Below are 21,680 nucleotides of genomic sequence, written 5' to 3'. Positions count from 1 at the left end.
TTTCTATATATATAACATAGCAACATTAGGTACAAATTAAGATAAAATTTTAGATTCTATAACCCCAACGAAGCGCTGGGAAGTGTCATGTGTGATGTCATAAAAATATGTATAAAAAGGAGGGATGAACGGTGGGAAAGGAAATCCCTATAAAAGAGATGGATTTAGATATATTTTTATGACGTCACACATGACACTTTCCAGCGATAAACCCCCCACTAAAAAGTGGTTAGCACGCCCTTGATTGAAATGCCATTAAATATCTATGATATGTAAATGTATGCACTACTCTAGATATTATATTGGAATATTTTTTCATTTTTCTCAGCTATTAAAACCAGGCCTCTGTGGCCGCTAAATTTGAAGAATAAAACAGAAATGTAAAGAAATGTTGAAAAATTCCCTTGAGTGGCTACGGCTGTGGCTAAATTATTTTTTTAGAAAACTGGCATTGACGATGACGTAATAAGTATTTAAAAATAACTTTCTTTTTCTTGATGTAGAAAATAACTGTTGCAATTTAATATGTTGATGACTCTAGGGGGCTTGGTGACACTTCAGGTACAAGTCCTCTCCACGTCACCTTAGAACATACTCATTTTGAATAGCAGTGTAACACAATCGCCTAGGGTATCACCCATCAAACAATCAAACCTTTGATTAGAAGTTCTAACTGTGCATGGTAGTGATTTGCCCCTGTTTTGGACAAAGGCATTCCCCCTACTATAACTATTTATGTCGCGTATCTGACATAGAAGTAGTAGGAACTATCTTTAACGTCTTTAAATATGACGCAGTAGCGGACCGAGAATCGAACCAATCACCTCCCCGACTACGAGCGGATGCACTACATGTTATTCTGCAGGTAGATATTAAGTTCAACATTCTTATATCTGTGCAATTTTTATTATCAAAAAAGATAGGCATGCCGCAAACGTGGATTGTGCAACAAGCTGTGGCTGCCGAGCCTTGAATAAAGCTGCATGAAGGTTAAAGATGACTAGATTAAATAATATAAAAAACTTACAATTCATCCAGCTGTCAGTTTAAGTATATCAAAATTTCATTCTTGACTTACCTCCACTTTAGGAAAAAATAATCTTTTGTTTTTAATAAACAGTATAAGATTTATGCTTATTAAAGCATCATGTCTTTTTATTTATAACCAACTAAAGATTGTTTTTAACATGAAACACTGTATATTGGACTTATCAAATAAAAATAACATGTTTAACTAAACTGTGTTGATCACTCTATGTTATTTAATAATAACTAAAGATTATAGCTTTGATTTTAGGTTCTGAACGTAAATTTAAATGATAAAGATGCCTTATTGGTTAAAAACCTTATAAAGATAATAGTATAGGGAATAAGCTTGGCAGTGTAACAACTCTATAATCCTTAATACAAGTTCAGTATGTTTATAAGAAATATTTTTGTTATCATAAAATCATTTAATAGTTATTTCTCGCATCATATTATAAACAGCTTTCCGCGGATATAGAATATAGCCCGTGCCTTCGGCACCTCGGGGCTAAAAAAACTGGTTTTAATCTTATGATTGTACATTTTTATATTCGTAGAAAGCTGGATATAATTCGATGCTAGACATAGTTTTTTCGTATGGATGACAACCGGTTCCTATCCACCGGATTCGAATGAATACGAGAAATAATATGATACATGGTAATATAAGACACACTATAATTCCAAGTCTAAAAGATAATTTGTTTGATTTTTAGCAATATATAATAATTACCCCCACCCCCAAAAAATAGTTTTTTTCTTCTTAATACTTAAGATGAAAAAGGGGGAGTCAACTTCTCCACTTTTAGTGCCACTAGCGTATTCTAGGGGCGTAGCCGCTAGTATATATATATAAGGTGATAAAAAAAATTCTTAAACATTTCATTGTTTGTTTTAAAATTTGTAATACAGAATGTTTGCACAAAAATATAAAATTTAAAGTTTTCAATTTGATTTAAAATTGTGTTTTCTAATGCGACAAAACACATGAAATAGGTTTTCTGAAAATCATTTTTGAAATATGTTTTTATTTGTATAAATTTAATATACAACATTTTCGTTTTGCATAAATGTACTTCATAATAACAAGGATGAACAATTACATTTATACGTAGTTGTAACAATATACATCATTGTTTCATTAAAACAACCTTAATAAGGATGCATAAAAGCAAAGCTCTGAAACGGTAGGACAAACGAACATTAACTCTTCTTTAGTGTCAGAACTGAATAAGCGACGTCCGTCACGGATAGCTTTTTTCGTTAATTTAGGCATGTTAGAAATGTCCTGTCGATTTCAAATTTTGCATGGTAATTCCTTTAGTAGTTAGGTACGATTTAGAAAGCGTAGCAACTCTACAATCATTACCAAAATGTCCGTACGTCCATTTTAAACATGTTGATTTTTTTTACTTTTTTAAATAGCTTTTTTCGTTAATTTAGGCATGTTAGAATTGTCCTATCGATTTCAAATTTTGCATGGTGATTCCTGTAATAGTTAGGTACGAGTTAGAAAGCGTAGCAACTCTATAATCATTACCAGAATGTCCGTACGTCCATTTTAAACATGTTGATTTTTTTACATTTTTAACAACAAATTTGTATGTGACCTAATTATCCGATTGGTCAGATTTTTAGTATACTGATTCCTAGGACAACAAGGTACAATATTATAAGCGAAGCAACTCTATAATCAAGTCCTAAAAATGTAAGTATGTCCATAATCATTATCCTGTATCAAGCAGTTTTTCAACAAATTTACTTACAATTTTGTTTTGACTCTTATACATTCGCATTCTGATTATTCAGTTCTGACATTATACAAGTGTTAATGTCCGTTTGTCCTACCGTTTCAGAGCTTTGCTTTTATGGATGTTGTCATCCTTGTTTTTTAAATCACAAAAGTTAGGACACGTTCTCTTTTAAAAAAATTAAATTTAAATTTATTTTAATAATACTTCTATATTATAATCTTAAGCGCTATAATTTTTAGGTTACTTTGTTCTAGAAGAATTACTAGTTTTTATAAAAACCATCATACTATATTTAAAATCTATGTGACAACTCTAACATGCCTAAGTTAACGATATGCAGTTCTGCCGAACATAAATAATGCACAGACACACTCTCAATATAAAAAAGCTCCGCTTCTAATAAGTATAAGTACATTTTAGTCATAGTGTAGTCTGCAAAGACATAATTTCAGCCATATGAAAATTCCTTAGGAAAAATTTTATTATATACTTTTTAGCCTAACTAAGGAGCAACAAATGAACCTGTAGCCGACTATTACCAATTTTCTAACCCGCGATCGTGGCTTAACACATTGCGCATCCACTCGTCGTAATCGGATCTCGTCCCGTCACCGCGTATAACTATATACGTTACAATTTGTTCCTACTGCTGCTATGTCAGGTGTGCGACATCTCACAGGAGAAACTCATTACCATGCACAGTTAGGACATCTCAGAAAAAGGTCGTCTGTTGGATGTTACGTACTTACTAGCAACATTCTGCTACAAATGTACATTTTTTTATTAATTTGCAGCCATAGCTCAGCAGATACCAGTAGATTATACACTCTAGCTCATTCAACAACCAAACAATATCGACCCTTTACAGCAACAGCTAAAAAATCCCCAAAGTAACGAAGATTCTGCTGACGGTAATCTTATCTATAATAGAAAGTAACTTGGTGTCTATTCGTCTATCTGTCCGTCTGAAGCTTAAGATCTCAGTAACCACTGAACCAAATGGGCTCTACTCAGTGAAAATACATACTTTTTTTTATTTTATAAAGTACTAAATTTTTTTTTGTCTGAAGCTTGAAATTTCAATATCTATTGAACTTTTTCTAGAGAATCTTCACATAGGTCAGGGGATGGTTTTAGGCTACTTTAATTTTAGATTTAACCCTTGGAATGGTCTAAGGCTTTTCAGTCCGTTATCTACCCCTTTGAATTCAGAGAACCCATATGAGGTTAGTAATATTATATTGCGGACATACATATCTTTAAAAGCGAAGCTTATCTAGAATTATGGTCGGCCCGTCCGTCCGTACGTCACGTACATTTAGCTCTTTCCGTTAGAATTACCCTATCGATTCCAAACTTTGCATTATGATTCCTGTAGTAGTTAGAAATTTAGAAAGCGTATTAACTCTATAATCGTTACCAGAATGTCCGTACGTCCATTTTAAACATGTTGATTTTTTAACTTTTTGACAACTAATTTTTATGTGATAAAATTATCCGATTGATCTGATTTTTGGAATACTGATTCCCAAAACAAAAAAGTTCATTGTTATAGGCAAAGTATCTTTATAATCAATTCCTACAAAGGTATGTATGTCCTTAAACAAAATCCCGTATTTAATCAGTTTTTCAACAAACCTAAGATTTTTTTTCTCGACTTTTATACATTTATAATCTGATTATTCAGTTCTGACACTCTATTTATGTTAATGTTCGTTTGTCTTACCGTTTCAGAACTTCGCCTTATGGATGTTTTCATTCTTGTTTTATCAACTCTCTGCCTTTGTCCTTCCACCCAAAAAAGCGGCTGATGAGCCTTTGCTTTTTTTTATTTTCTTAGCAATTAATCATATCTGCAGACAATAATAAATAAATTAAATTCCTTAGCTATGGAAACTGCATTAAGTTTAGCTCTTTTTAATCTAACTAACGGCTACTCCTCTAGGGGAACTTAAGGTAAGTCAACTCTCCACCTTCCCAAGTTTCCAATTTTAGTTTTAAAATAAAAAGTACGCATAAAAATTGTTGGGGTTCATTTTTTTCTAGGGTTGGGCCGGATATCCAGCCGTATTTCCAGCCATTTTCAATATCCGGCCAGTTACCGGATATTGAAACTATCCGGCCGGACATCCGGTAATAGAATCGTTTATATTATACTATAGAAATCCCTCCCTTTAAAATTTTAACTGGTGGCGGCAGCTGTACTTAGCAGCTGCCAGCTGTCGCAGCCAGCAGTCGGCAGCTAAACGGCAGCCAATTTTTATGGAAATTTTTTTGCTACTTCAATATCCGGCAATATAAATCAGCCGGATAACCGGTATCCGGCTAAATAAGTATCCGGCCAAACCCTAATTTTTTCAGGGGTGCATTAATTTTGAGTCTAGATATACTTTTCCAAAATATATATGAACCTTTCCTTGATCTACAAGAAGCTTCTCTGCAAAGGAGAACTATATTGGTCTAGCAGTTAATGACACATACACAAACATCCTGTTACTTTAATAATTTACTTTGTGTTTGTATCTTGATTTATCTTAGCTTAAAATAATCTAAAAATTATGAAAAAAATGATAAAATTAAAGTTTAAACTGATAAAGTTTATGCATAAGTACATAGTTGAAACTTTAGTAATAGCAGATAAGGTAAGAGCTAGGAGGGGATAGTGGCTACGGATTAATTTCGATGGGCTGTTAATACACTAGTCCCCAAAGATTTATAATAATGTTTTCAACTTTGGGGCCCTTAGTGAATTTTGATTGGTTGGTTAATCAAGTTGAGTGTTCAAACGTTTCAACCACTGATTTCAATCTACAGAAGGTGTAATTTTGTGTATCATCATTGGGGATGTACATCAAATTATCTGCCAATGTCCTATCCCTTTACATCCCTGCACTGCATGCTTAATATATTAAAAACTTAAGAAGAGTATGAAGGATCTTTATGAATCTGTATTTTAGGCATTAGAGTAAAACATTAGAGTGGTGAGGGGTTAAATAATTTCAAAGTCTTTGAAAATCAACCAATAGTGTCAGTTATAATAACACAGTTAAGTAGCAGAAAACAAAGACGAAAAGGGTCCTTGGAAAAGGGGGGCAGGTAGTTATACATGTATACTATAGATCTATTTTTAGGCGTCTCGCAAATTTTAAAATCTCCTTAATTTTAAGATCGTGTGTATTTAAATTAGATCTTTACAGAAAAGGACAATTATGTTTTTAATAAGCGAAGCAGAAAAGTAATAGATTTATAAAATAAAGCAGCTCATTGGTCATTTTTCATTAGGCTCTATCTATAATACAAAGTAGCTTGATGTCTGTCCGTCTGTCCGTCTGAAGCTTAAGATCTCAGTAACCACTGAACCGATTGGGCTCTATTCCTCAGGGAATATACCTACTGGTCCTGTGATTGTTTTAAGCTATTTTCGGGGGTGAGACACCCCCAACCAACAAAAAAATGAAAAATACCCCCCCCCCCAAAAAAAAAAAAATAAAGGGGCGAAGCCGCTAGTAAAATATATTTGTACTATATTTATATTTGCTACTACTTCACATATTTTTCTTAAATAAAGTATAATAAAGAGCTTAAATTATATAATAAGATCAAATACAATTTTTTTGCACTTGAAATTTGCTTATTTATTATGTAGGACATATATTTTGTTGCAAAGCCTCTTTTCAATAATCAAAATAAGTCTGTCCTTTTTAATTAATTTTTTTGATATAGTCTTTTTTAATCGGCTGTTTAATACACTAGTCCCCAAAGTTTTAAAATAACATTTTCTTATTCATTGGCATGACAACTTTGGAGACTTCAGTAAATATTGATTGGTCAATTAAGTTGAGTATTCGAACGTTTTAACCAATAATTTTAATCTAAGAAGGGGTAATTTTGTGTATCATCATGGGGGATGTACTTAAACTTATCGGTCAATGTCTTCTCCCTTTAATATTTCCTATCCTAAACTACATTCGCTACTATTGGACATTTTCATTATCATTATATAATTGCACATAGAAAATAAAAATATAAAAACAAGGATGACAACATCCATAAAAGCGAAGCTCTGAAATGGTAGGACAAACGAACATTAACACTTGTAAATTGTCAGACCTGAATTAGCAGAATATTAATGCATCAGTACAAACAACATTGTAAGTAAATTTGTTGCAAAACTGCATAAATAGATGATACTGTTTAAGGACATACTTACATTTTTGGGACTTGTTTATAGAGATGCTTCGCTTATAACATTGTACCTTGTTGTAATAGGAATCAGTTTTCAAAAATCAGAAGAATCGGATAATTTAAAAATCGACATGTTTAAAATGGACATATGGACATTCTGGTATTGATTGTGGAGTTGCAACGCTTTCTAAATTGTACCTAACTACTACAGGAATCATCATGCAAAGTTTGGAATGAATAGGCCAATTCTAACCTGTTTAAATTTTTAAAAAAAAACTGTGATGTACGGACGGACTGACCCTAATTATAGAAAAGCTTCGCTTTTAAAAATGATGTTTTTCACCTTATTATTTCTCTATTTTGTGGAGATTTAGCACTTTCAGCAATAGCCCCAACTATATTTGTTAAAATCTAAAATAAGAAATAAAACAATAAATCTTCTGTGTTAGAAAAAGAAAATTTATTTGTAATATTAGTAAAAGATCAACATAATATTAAATCTTTTCAGAAACAAGAACAAAATTAACTGGAATGAAGCTTCATTGCAGTTACGGGAAACACTCAGAGAGAAAGGGGACAATGGGCTGTTACTTTGAGTAATAGTATAATATATATTCCTGTGGTATTGATTAAAGAGAAGCTTTACTCCTCTTTATTAATATAAACAGACAGCTAAATAAGATTAAGGACTTAAGGGGTAGCTGTCATGATATTGCAAGCTGTGGCTCTCAAATAAATATATGCAAAGCCAAAGGGAGCTAGTTGGTATTTGAATCTTGCATAACTAGGTTCGCCCCCTGTAGTTGTAGGCTCGAGTCCCTAGGTGTGGACGCCACAGTTACTTTATAAATCCAACCCAGGATAATTACACATTAATCAATTATATAATATTGCTTATTTTATTATTTGTGTATCCAATAAAGTTGATCAACTAAAATAAAGTGAAGTTATTTGATAGTAAGAATAGCGAGTCTTCTCTATAATTAGCTATTGTCTGCTATATGTCCATAATATATTCCAATGTCCCCTCCCTCCCTGAGCTATAAATGCTATGTCTTACCTGAATTTTTCCAAGATTAAACTGAAGATCATCCAAACCCTCAGCGTTTTCTTTCAACAGATTTATCAGCACTGGTACTAACTCCAATTCCTAAATTAAATTTAACATTAACAATAGGCGCTCTCAGTCCTTGGATACTTTAATTGTATGGTGCTAAACCTATATTATTCATTGTTTACAAAAAATAGTTAATTAATATGTTTTTATTTTCTTAATGCAAAAAATATATATCATTTATGAATGTTAATATTATACTTTTATACTCTTTTATCATGTTGTTTAAAGCTGTACTTTCTTTTTAAAAAATTATTACTGTTTATAAATGAGTTTTTTACTAAAACAAAATTTAGCATAAATAAATTATGTTAGCAAAACGCTATTTTAGAGGAGGTTCGAAAATAGGTGGCTAAAAAGGTGTAAATATACAAACCCTTAATCACAAACCCTAATTAAGCAATGTCAAACAATTAGTAAATATTCCAATTCATGGAATTATAAAATCACATTTTCTTATTTGTTGACTTAACAACTTATGGGACTCCTATTAAATGTTTATTGGTTGGTTCATTAAGTTGAGTGTCCATTCGTTTCAACGTTAGTAATTGTAATCTACAGAACAAGTAATTTTGTGTATAATCTTAGAAAATGCACATCAATTTATCGACCAGTGTCTTATCCCTTTAGATCCCTGTCAGCAATACCTGGAGTTTAGGGTTATGTGGAGGTTTTAGAGCTAAAACTACAATATAAATATAAACCAGAACAATAATAGTATTTTTATTCAGGGAGGGAGGGAACATTTGGCTGTTTATTACACCAGTCCCAGACGTTTTATAATAACGCTTTCTTATTCGTTGACTTAACTATGGGGACTTTTGTTAAATTGTGATAGGTTAGTTAATTAAGTTGAGTGTCCAAACGTTTCAACCACTAACTGAATCTAGAGAAGGGGCAAGTTAGTGTATCACCATTGGGGATGTAAATATATATATTGGAACATTGTCTTATCCCTTTAGATCCCTGAAAATTCTAATATAAATATAAACCAGGACGATAATAGTATTTTCATTGGTACTTTGCTCCACTCATGACATACTTTTCACATCCTTTTGACAGTTTGTCAGCTTTAACACAATTATTTTCCTGTTATATAAAGTAGTAAGGTTTGTCTGTATCAAAGGATCTTGCTAATCGCTGAACCTATATGGTTCTTTTTTACAGTGAAGCTTCGACATCTCGGGGCTAAAAAAAACTGGTTTAAATCTTATAATTGTACATTTTATATCCGCAGAAAGCCGTTTATAATACGATGCGAGAAGATCTTATTTCAGAAAATAGCCGATTCTCAATAATATTTTCGTTCATAGGAAGAAAACAAAGTAGCTTTTCTCCTATTTCCAGTCCATGCGGGAGGCTCTAACCCTGCGGGACAATCATTAAAATTTACCTGACCTAAACTAAGCTATGAAAAGCTACTGTGAAAATACGACGAAACCAGCTACTTCGTTTTCTTTCCATAATCGTAATTTTTTAAAACTCGCCTCAGGTATATATTTCATTATTTACAGATGAAGTAAAAATAAAATCTGTCAAAAACATTGTAAAGGTAAATTCAAGCAAATTATCCCTCACTTCAATTTTTGTCAACTACAGTAAAAATCCATGGAGCTAGGAAGGAGAACTTGAACTTTAAATTTTACTGCTTCTCCCTTTTTATATAATAAAATTTGGGTACTTTTATCAAATCTTGATTGATTGATTCCTAATACAACACGGTACAATATTATAGGCATATCATCTCTGCAGTCATGCTATTAAACAGTATCCTGTAAGTAAGCTGTTTTGCAACAAATTTACTTACAATTTTGTGTAGACTTAGATATTTATATTCTGCTTATTGAGCTATACCCTACAGAAGTTAATGTTCGTTTGTCTTACTGTTTTAGAGATCCGTTTTATAGATGTTGTCAATACAACAAATTACAATGTTATAAGCGAAGCATCTCTATAATCTAATCCTAAAAATGTAAGTATGTCCTTGAACTGAACAATATCCTGTATTTCAGCATTTTTACAACAAATATACTGAAAATTTTGTTAAAACTTGAATATTTATATTCGGCTTATTCAGTTCTGATACTCTTCACGTATTAATGGTCTTTTGTACTACCGTTTCAGGGCTTCGCTTTTTTGGATGTTGCCCCCCTTGTCAATATAGGCCTAGTGCGTAATTTATCATATGTAAAAGTGTGTAACCTGAAAAGTTTTGACGTTATCATCGCTCATACTCAGCTTCCACAGAGCTCCTTAATATTTACAGTAATACAGGAGTTAATATTATACTATTGTTATTAGTTATTTTTAGCAACGTATTATAAACAGATTTCCGCGGATACAAAATGTACAGTTAAAAGATTAAAACCAGTTTTTTAACCCTGAGATGCTAACAAACTGCTATTAATTTTATGATGTTTATTCTAATGTTCGTTGAAAATTGTCTGTAATACGTTGCTATGCATGATTTTTTAGTATGGCTGAGAACCGGTTCTAATCCATCGGAAATTAATCGATTGCGAATCCACAATGGAAATACTATTTCTTAAAACAAGTGAATAATGTTATTGGTAAAATTTTATTGACTGTTTAAACTTATATATATTATACAAGACAAAAAATATATACTTATTTTTTTGTTTAAAGAGGAATAACTAAAAAGATAAAAAGACAGAAAATTAAAGAAAATGTTTGTAACAGGACAGACCAATTTAATTAAGATTAACTGTATAAAGGTTTGCTGGAAAATATAAATATTAAAAATGTTAATTCTTACCTGTTACAGCAGCCATTAATTCTTTATTATCATGGTTATCTTTATTCTTAATAAGTTCAACCAGAGGCTCCAGGCCTCCATTACTTTTTACTGAAATATAAATATTAAATATTCAATTAAACATTTCTTAAGGATGTTTACAGTCTGCTTTATTATAAGGAAAATAGGTACTATGAAGTAAAAAAAAAGGTATCAAAAATATTTTTTCATGGATAGTAAAATTAAAATTCAGCCATAAAAGAAATTTAATTCTTTTTCACAATATGGAGTCAAAAGTGTATGAAAGGTATCTAAAACAAAAAAAATTAATGAGTATGGAATTTCTTCAGGAAAGACGTATAGGAGGACATAATCTAACTCTAACGACACATTGCTTAAGAAAAGATATTCATGGGGAAAAATATGGATAGTACCAAAACCAGAGCACTTCAAAGCGATTAGTAAGAGGGTGTAAAACCATTATGGAGTGAAAAAAGGAAAGGTAGGCCTTCCAGAGAGAGAGAGGGGACAATGAGCGGTTTTGTTATACTAGTCCCCAAAGTTTAAAATGACGTCATACAATACAAATGACCAACGATAGGCCATTTTACCATTGGTCAATTACAATGTATATTGGCCTATCATTGATCATTTGTATTGTATGACGTCATTTTTTATTAGGCACTTGATTCAAAGTTACCTAAAGCTCTTGTCTCTTCCTCCTGGGCACATTTAAAAATGGCACTAGCACAATGCTTCCTGAAAAAACATTAATTAAATAGGTAACCTTATAGTAAAGTAACATGATGTAAGTTTGTCTGTCTGATTGTTCAAAAGGATCTCGCTAACTGCTTTACCGTTATGGTTCTCCTTTAAAGGGCAGCTTCTCATATGTCCTGGAAAGATTTATGTTGGGGGAGGGTAGTAACACCCTCTTAAGAAAAAAATTTATGAAAAATTATGAAATTTGAACAATAAACATCTGATCTTAACATATACAAATTAGTATCGAATTATATATTTAGAATAAAAAAGTATTTAAAGTACAACTAGAGGCCTTTAGAGGCGTAGCCGCTAGTATTTTATGAATACAAACCCCTAAAAAATAGCTTATAACTACCAAAGAACTAGCAGAATAATGAGTTAATAGCAGACCCTAAACATCATATCCCTTATAAATTGTTCTTATGGTACATAATTTTTAAAAACATTTTAATTTATGCGGAAGGAAGTAATATCAACGGCTCCCCCAATACCGGTTTGTTGGACAGGCGGCCAGATCACCTGTAGTCTTTAAAAAAACATCAGATTTTTTTTATATTTTGTTAACCTTCTCTGGAATTCTATAATAACATCTAAAAGGTTAAATAAACTCTCTTGAACTCGCATGGATTTGAGGATGGTACACATGAGATATAATAATGGCATGGTCAAAAGGACATAACATCATTCTTTTTTTTAAATGACGTCTTTACTTTTTGATAACTATTGAAGATATTTGTGTATTGATTCAGACACAGACAGACTGACACACCCTTAACGTAGAAAAGTTTACCTTTAACAAAAACTTATTTTTTGGTATTTTTAGAAAAAGAGGATCATTTTTCGCGTAATTCTGTTGGGTGTTGGGTTGAAGTCAAATGCTCTTAGTAAGTCAAACTGTTCTTTATTATGGATTATTTCATATGTACATTTGGTTATAATTAAGAACACTTCTAAAAAACAATTAAGATTTTGAGCATTTGAATACAACCCAACACATAACTTTGCGGAATTATGCAAAAAATGACCCACTTATTTCATGTTTCATCACCGTTATCCCTGGCTATGTTTAATTTCCTTTCCTGGTTGGTATGAAAAGATACATCAATGAATTTAGAAATACAATATTTCACATCAGGGATCTAAAGGGATAAGAGTGTGGCCCATAAATTGAAGTACATCTCTAATAATGATACACAAAATTACTCCTAATATAAAATATTACAATTAATAGTTGAAACGTTTGAACACGTAACTTAATAATACAACCAATCAAAATTCAGAAATAGTCCCCAAAGTTGTTAAGCCAGCGAATTACAAAACGTCATTGTAAAACTTTGGGGACTATTGTAATAAACAGCCCATTGTCCTCTCTATCTCTGATTTCAAATGTTCAATGGATCAAGAAGGAAAAAGGTTAAACTTATATAAAAGTAATAGGATGTCAAAAAGGATATTTCCTTCCTTTACAGTGAAGCTTTCGGGGAAGGTTTATAGCTATTTAGATGAGCTAACCTCCACCCTCCCAAGAGAAATCGCTGTTGAAAACAGTTAACCTCCCCTAACCAAAAAAAATGAAAGTAGACTAATACAAATTGGAGAAAAATTAATTATACAACAACAAAAAATACATTCATCTAAAACGTTGACAAATATTTTAGATACTCAACCAATTTAAATTTTAATAATTATCATGAAATTTTAAATAGATAATTTATATTTCTTTTAATCTCGATTTTAAAATTTCCAAATGTTTTAATCTTATCTTTAAAAAATTACAAAATGACTAAAGACGGTAAAAATTGCTCATACTGTTAGGTGAGCAACATAAATAGTTAGAGTAGGGGGAAAGTCATGTCTGCAAGATTACCATGCACAGTTAAGACTTCCATATTTTGACCATAAAATCATGCATATTATTATATTTACAAGATTTGGACTAAAATATGATCTCTTATTATCCTTTCCTCTATAGTCGATATCTATCTAAGCCTATACCCACATTGTAGCTGGACAAAGTGTCTAAAAAAATCAGCCTTGTAACGTCATAAAAATGAGGGATTATCCATCTCTTTTTTAGGGATTTTCTTTCCTATTTCTCCTCTCATCTCTTTCATTTTTATGACGTCACATGGCTGATAAAAATTGGCTGATCTTCTTCTAACTTGAGTAAAACCTTACCTAAGCTCGATGTTGTTATTCAACATATTGCTCACAAAATCTTGTACCATGCCTTCAGCCTAAATAAACAAAAAGTTTAAAATTTGCCGGATTTTTTTAGTCAACGCCTTTTTGGGACAAAAGCAATGTTTCCTCGTCAGAATTTTATAAAAAAAAGTAACAGGATGCTTGACTGTCTCTGTGTAGATTACGAACTCGCTTTCCGGTGGAATGATATGATTCTCGTTTACAGAGACGTTTGTTATAGGTTTCTAGGAAAGTTTTTCCTATATTGTGGGAAGGAAGCTCTATCCTTCGCAGAGATTGAATAAATACCTTCCCATCCAAACAAAAAACAAAAACTTATATCTACTTTTTCTTCTTAAACTAATTTAGGGACATATCTGCTAAAGTATAATAACAAAAGGACAAAAAAGAGTAAATTCTTAGGATTAAATGTTAAATATAATAATTCTTGTAAACCTAACAATGAGCTTTTACAGTAAATTGCAATCCTAGTATCGTGTAAGGTTAATTATAAGTTATTTAATTCCTTAAAGTAATATGAAATTAATTACTATTCTTATTTACAGTTCCACTTTTAAATTGGTACTTAATACTAAAAAAAAATTCCTTAAATACCCATATTGATTACCATTTAAATGTTACATGTACCAAACTATTTCCATTTTCCTTGAATTTAAGTAAATAAAGCAGGGATCTAAAGGGATAAGATAATTAAGATAATTGCCGATAAATTGGTGTACATCCCAAATAATGACACACAAAATTTCCCTTTTTTAGATTAAATCAGTAGTTGAAACGTTTGAACACTCACATTAATAAATCCACCACTCAAAATTCATTAAAGTCCCCAAAGTTGTTTTGCCAACAAATAAGAAAACTTTATTCAAAACTTTGGGGACTAGTGTAATAAACAGCCCATTGTCCCCTCTCTCTCTCTGTATACATTTTAAATATTATGTAATATTTTGTGCAAATGTAATATTTCAACAAATAGGATGTGATATACACAAATTCTTATGTAAAATTTTAAGGTCAGATGTCAATTTATAGCTGAAAATTAAGCTCGACAAAGTGTCCAAAAAAATTAGCCATGTGACGTCATAAAAGGGAGAGATGTGAGGAGAAGTGGGAAAGGAAAACCCTTAAAAAGAGATGTATCTATTGACGTTACACGGCTTATTTTTTCGGGCACTTTGTCGAGCTTCCGGAAAATTTGACAGGACATATGAAACATTTTAACATCTGACATTATCCTCGAATATTTATAAAAAAAAGTAAGATTTCGCCAACGATTAGCTTTATTTCTCACAGTTATTGGTTGACACACTTAAACAATCAACTAAATAAAGCAATTAATCAAAATTCATCAAAAGTCCCCAAAGTTGTTAGTCAACGAATAAGAAAACGTTATTATAAAACAGTACTGAAGTCACTGGTCGCCGGAAGGGAAAAGCAGTTTTTTGAAACAGGCTCTCTGAGATTATTACAGATTCTGATATATACATATATAGACTAATGAAAAATGCAAAAAACAAAATCAAAAGCGTTCCTTCTTGAGAGAAAATCCGGGAAAAAGATTTTAGCTGTTTTTAACCTAAAATTCACATTGGCAAGCCTGCAAAAAAATATACAGACATTTTAAACATGTCATTGCTCAGCACCTAGAAGTGGTAGAAAAATGCTACGCATACCATTGGAAAGCTCATAACCTCTAGTTTTCATATTGGTATATAACATTTTTGTACCATTATTATTTTTTGAGCTATCCTCTGAAGTATACACAAGTTTTAAAAATGCAGTTTTTTCATGAATTTTAAGTTTGATACTTGTTACACAAACCATTTTATAATTGTATTGCTTAGCCCCTAGGAGTTATATATATTTATTTTATATAGGTATATTTATATATTTTGGGTGCATTCAATTTTAGCCTAATTAAAAATAGTCTTTGAAATGTGTATAGTTTGTAGTAAGAACCAAGGAGGGTTGGGGGGGGGGGGGGAGTTTATACACTTTTTGGCAATGAAATTCAGTACAAAATTTTGCTCTGGATGTTTTTGGGCTTGTTGTTTTAGATATTAACATGATTCTTTTTGTAAGATATCTTATATGATTAAATCTACTAGAATAAATATTGAAAATTGAATTTTGGCACTATCCTTCTATGGGCTAGTGGGGTAAAACAGCTACAAAACTATAACATCTAAGGTCTGAACTTATATTTAGAGATATCAAACTAATTTTTATAAACTTTGTTTTGCATAATTAAGCTAAGTAGTCACTAAAGATTTCATTTTTCCACTTCCTTTTTTGGTACTAGTGGGTTTAAACACCCCCCAAAACGCAAATATTATTAGTTATGAGCCTATCAAGATGATTTTTTAAATTTAGAATTTATTCTCATAATTGAGATACATAGCCACTAAAGATTTTGCCCTGACTGTCTGGACTTGTTGTTATAGTTATCAAATGATTCTTTTTTTTAAAATTTTCTTATATGATTGGATCTACCTGTAAAACTTTAAAAATTATATTTTTGGCTTGTGGGGGTAAAAAAGCCAATAAAACACTAAAATTATAAGCTATGAGATTATTTTAAAAGATATCAAGCTAATATTTCTAATGTAAACATTTTTCACATAATTGAACTAAGTAGCTATTACAGATTTCAATTTGGCACTTTTCCTCTAGAGTCTAGTGGGGTAAAACATCCCCCAAATACAAATATTATCAGTTCCGAGCTTATTTTCAAAGATATCATGTTGAATTTTAATGAATGATTATTTAGTTCAGTTATTTAACAAAATCAGCCCAATAATTTTTAAGAAAGCCCAGAACTTAAAGTTTTAGTAGTTTGGGGGCAGTTTTACCCCACTAGCCCCTAGAAGGCAAGTGCCAAACTTGGGGTTTACTGGTAGATTTAATCATATAATAGATTTTACAAAATTAATAAGGTTGATAACGTAACAACAAGCCCAAACATCCAGAGCAAAATTTTATACTAAATTTCATTGCCTATAAGTGTATGAACCCCCCCCGCCCCCCCCCCCCCACGCCCCCCCCTTGGATCTTATAATTTTACAATTGAAGGTGTTTCACCACACTAGCCCCTAGAAAGATTAGTGGCTATGTATCTCAATTATGTGAATAAATTATAAATTAAAAAATCATCTTGATACTTTAAAGATAGGCTCATAACTTATAATTTTAGTGTTTTGGGGGCTGTTATAAACTGCTAGCCCCAAGAAGAAAAGTGCCAAAATGAAATCTTTAGTGGCCACTTAGTCCAAGTATGCAAAAAAAAAATTACGTTAAAAAAATTAGCTTGATATTTCTAAAAATAAGTTCAGACCTTAGATGTTAGTGTCTTGGAGCTCTCAAAGAATAGTGCCAAAATCCAATTTCAAATATTTTTACTGGTAGATTTAATCATATAAGAGATCTTACAAAGAGAATCAGGTAAATAACTATAACAACAAACCCAGAGCAAAATTTTATACTTAATTTCATTGCCAAAAAGTGTATAAACTCCCCCCCCCCCCAACCCTCCTTGGTTCTTACTACAAACTATACACATTTCAAAGACTATTTTTAATTAAGCTAAAATTGAATGCACCCAAAATATATAAATATACCTATATAAAATAATAATATAACTCCTAGGTGCTAAGCAATGTACAATTTTTAAAAGGTTTGTGTAACAAGTGTCAAGAAAAAACTGCATTTTTAAAACTTGTTTGTACTTCAGAGGATAGCTCAAAAAATAATAATAGTACAAAAACGTTATATACCAATATGAAAACTAGAGGCCATAAGCTTTCCAATGGTATGCGTAGCATTTTTCTACCACTTCTAGGTGCTGAGCAATGACATGTTTAAAATGTCTGTATATTTGTTTGCAGGCTTGCCAATGTGAATTTTAGGTTAAAAATAGCTAAAATCTTTTTCCCGGATTTTCTCCCAAGAAGGAACGCTTTTGATTTCGTTTTTTGCATTTTTCATTAGTCTATATATGTATATATCAGAATCTGTAATAATCTCAGAGAGCCTGTTTCAAAAAACTGCTTTTTCCTTCCGGCGACTAGTGAAGTATTAAGCTTTCATAATGAACTTGTCGCTTATCTCGCGGTTAGATTTATTTATTTTGGTATTAAAACTTTATGGTCAAAACAAGGATGACAACATCCATAAAAGCGAAGCTCTAAAACGGTATGACTGACGAGTAAAGTGTCAAAACTGAATATAAAAAATTTAAATATATAAGTTTTGAAAAAATTATTCGTAAATTTGTTGCAAAACTTCTTAAATACAGAATACTGTTTAAGGACATACTGAAATTTTTAGGACTTGATTATAGAGTTGTTTTGCTCATAATATTGTACCTTGTTGTAATAGGAATCATTACTCCAAAAATCAGATCAATCGGATGATTATCACGTGATCACATAAAAGTTGTTGTTAAAATGTTAAAAACCAACATGTTTAAAATGGACGTACGGACATTCTGGTAACGGTTATATAGTTGCTACACTTTCTGAATAGTATTAAGTACTAAAGAAATCTTCATGCAAAGTTTGAAATCGATAGAACAATTCTAACATGCCTAAATTAAAGAAAAAAGCTGTCCATTACGGACGGACGGACAGACCTACCCTAATTATAGAAAAGCTTCGATTTTAAAAAGAAAATGTCTACTGTTCTATAGATATCTTTTTATTGACAATATCACATCATCTCATCTCAACAGAATACTCAAATTAGAAAATATCTTTTTTTTGTTTTTGTAAAAATTGCATAACATTTACCTAATAAGATTACGCCCCTATCATCTAGAGAATTAATAAATTCGAAGGAGCAGAGAGGGGCTAAAAAAAACCTACCCAAGATCAGCCTAAAACCTTATAAGACCTATATAAAGCATACCTAAAATACAGAATCTAATCGGTTCATCAGTTATTGAGGTCTTAGGCTTCAGACAAAAAAGCTTACTACTTTATACATGTAATAACTAGCAGCATCGCCCCTAGCCGCTAGGGGCTCAGCCTGTAAACAAATCTTATTTATCCACAAGCTGAATTATTCCCTCATTTATCTACCTGTCGTACAAGCTACCTGGCCTGCCATATCTAGTAATCTATATAAATATAAGATAGCTACCTGACCTGTAATGTCTAGTAATCTGTAGGCAAGTACAAGATAGCTACCTGACCTGCCATATCTAGTAATCTTTGGGCAAGTACAAGATAGCTACCTGATCTGAAATGTCTAATAATCTATGTAAGTACAAGATAGCTACCTGACCTGCCATGTCTAGTAATCTATGGGCAAGTACAAGATAGCTACCTGACATGCAATATCTAGTCATCTTTGGGCAAGTACAAGATAGCTACCTGACCTACCATGTCTAATAATCTATGTAAATACAAGATAGCCACCTGACCTGTAATGTCTAGTAATCTATATAAATACAAGATAGCTACCTGACCTGCCATGTTCAGTAATATATGGGCAAAAACATTGTTGTAAGTGTCTACACTGGTTGCTTTTTGATTGATGATTTAGATTTGCTTGCCCTTCTCTCCGACACTCTTAGACGTAGTGATTTTTTTAATGTTGAAAAAAGTCATTTTGTATGTCTTTAGATGTAGGGAGGGAGAGGACAATTGGACAGTTCTTACACAAGTCCCCAAAGTATTAAAATAACGTTTTCTTATTCTTTGCCTTATTAACTTTGGGAACTTTTTATTGAATTTTGATTGATTGGTACATCATGTTGAGTGTCCAAATGTTTCAACCACTAACAGTAGTATATAGAAGAGATAATTTTGTTTGTGATCATTGGGGATTTACATCGAGTTATCTTGTCCCTTTAGATACATTGCCGTATTTATGTGTTACTTTTATATCTAACTTTGAAAAATTAAAAATGCAATATCCCCCCCCCCCACCCCATTTTCTGGCGATAGTTTTTGAGATCTTACGGCGAAGGCAGCATGTCATACTCATTGTATTTTTGTTTGCTTTTAAGAGTGCAATTGTGGGTGTCTATTATTTCTATCCAGGGATCTAAAGGGATAGGTCATAGGACAATGACCGTTTAATTGATATAAATTCTCATTGATGATGCACAAAATCATTCCTTTTGTAGATTACAATTAATGGTTGAAATGTTTGGACATTCAACTTAATGAACCAACCAATATCAAAATTTAATAAAAGTACCCAATGTTGTTGAGCCAACAAATAAGAAATTTTTATTATAATACTTTGGTGACTAGTGTAAAAAAAGCCCACTGTCCACTTCCTCTCTGATATCTATCACTCCCCCCCCCCCCTTCAATGGTTGTGAGAACCAGGCTGAAATCCAATATTTGGAAGATAAATTCTTTATGGAACATACATTTTGTCTTAGATTGCTTTATGTGGTAAAAATATGTTTGTTTGTCTCATTGTTGCTGGATAATATTGGTTTCTACATTTTACACAAGTTTCTGCATTTTTTATTCAAAGAAAAAAATATATCAGAATAACTCCAAGACGTTAAAAATGTTTCCTACTTTGCTGGCATGTATGGTACTCGTCATTAATAGTTAAAGGAGAGGAATGCCTTGGCTCAAAACTGGCACAACTTATTACCATACACAGTTAAGGCTTCGAGACAATGGTCGTGCATTCAAATAGTTAGTTGTCTGATGGGTGTTACTTAACATAATACCCTGGGTGTTTAGACAGATATTTGGCTTTAGTTATCCTGGGTTGTTGGACCTGATGTTAGAGTGTTATGGACAGCAAAACTGGTAGCATTAACCTTGAGATCTCTATATGGTTCGTAACCCTTTCTTGTTCTAACTTAACATAATATAATCATCAAAAGAACCTTTCTTTCAATAATGTAGTTTAAACTCCATTTTAAATTAAAATACTGAAAAGTTGTTCAAAAAGGCCGCTTTGATGCGAATAGAACAGTTGCCGAGCCCTCTTCTTTTAAAACAAACATTATTATCAATGGATTAAGACATACATTTTAAACAAATTAAAAAAAATAGCTGTTATAAACCAACAATAAAGTACCGTTATAAAACTCAAAAATGTAAAATAATATGACATACAAAAAGGAAAGGGATTTGGTATGTGAAGTATGAACAACTAAATATTTTAATGAGTCAGAATTATTTTTAACTTGCCTATTCCTATTTCCCTGATATTATCTGCTTAATAATAGTGAGACATTAGAGAAACTAATTAATTATTCCTATTTCCCTGATATTATCTGCTTAATAATGGTGAGACATTAGAGAAACTAATTAATTAAATGTTTCTTATAAAACATTTGCAGCTCCTTCTCTTCTTAACTAAACATATTTTGCAAAAACAAAGTTGGAAAATTTCCTTAGATTTTAGTTTGACTCATTTTATACCACTTTCTTGTCATAAATATTAGCGGTTGCGCCCCCATTAGAGTAAAACACTAGAGGGAGAAAGGGTTGAATAACTGTATCTCCCCATCGCAACCGCCTTGTGCAACCTTTCTATTGGGTCATTGAAAATCAACCAATAGTAACGCTTATATTAACACAGCCAAGTAGCATAAAATAATTTAGAAGCAGACGAAAGAGGTCTTTGAAAAGGGAAGAGAGTTAGTTGTCTGTATATACATCTATACTGTCTATACTGTTGCGCCCCTAGCATATGTGGCTTTGTGTTGTGGTAGACGGCATCATACGGACAAGCCTTTCCTAGAGTATACCACGCTCTGGGATTCCCGGCAAATGCAGATGTTAAAACTCCACCCATCAACTTTAGATATGCTATCAAAAGACGGTCATTTTGATAAGCGGTCACCCAACCCATTGTTATGGAATACAATGGCCACCTGGGCATGGGGAGGGGATTACCC

At 32.0% G+C, this 21,680-nt stretch overlaps 1 protein-coding gene across 1 annotated transcript in view; it reads right to left on the bottom strand.

The window, feature by feature from the left end:
- The window catches only part of gudu (Armadillo repeat-containing protein gudu), a 76,641-nt gene that overhangs the window by 35,981 nt on the left and 18,980 nt on the right, over positions 1 to 21,680 (bottom strand). Inside the window, exons 10-15 of the mRNA XM_080146730.1 lie at positions 13,778 to 13,836; positions 11,535 to 11,593; positions 10,856 to 10,945; positions 10,282 to 10,331; positions 8,026 to 8,115; positions 7,309 to 7,376 (exon numbers count right to left, since the gene is read on the bottom strand). Coding sequence (XP_080002856.1) covers positions 7,309 to 7,376; positions 8,026 to 8,115; positions 10,282 to 10,331; positions 10,856 to 10,945; positions 11,535 to 11,593; positions 13,778 to 13,836 — 416 coding nt within the window. The remainder of the gene's footprint in view (positions 1 to 7,308; positions 7,377 to 8,025; positions 8,116 to 10,281; positions 10,332 to 10,855; positions 10,946 to 11,534; positions 11,594 to 13,777; positions 13,837 to 21,680) is intronic.

The sequence above is a fragment of the Acartia tonsa genome, chromosome 2 (assembly GCF_053477335.1).
Source record: "Acartia tonsa isolate MP-2025a chromosome 2, ASM5347733v1, whole genome shotgun sequence".
In the NCBI taxonomy this organism is placed as follows: Eukaryota; Metazoa; Arthropoda; class Copepoda; order Calanoida; family Acartiidae; genus Acartia; species Acartia tonsa.
Note: the sequence above shows the minus strand (reverse complement) of the source record. Positions and strands in the feature narration are given on the sequence as shown.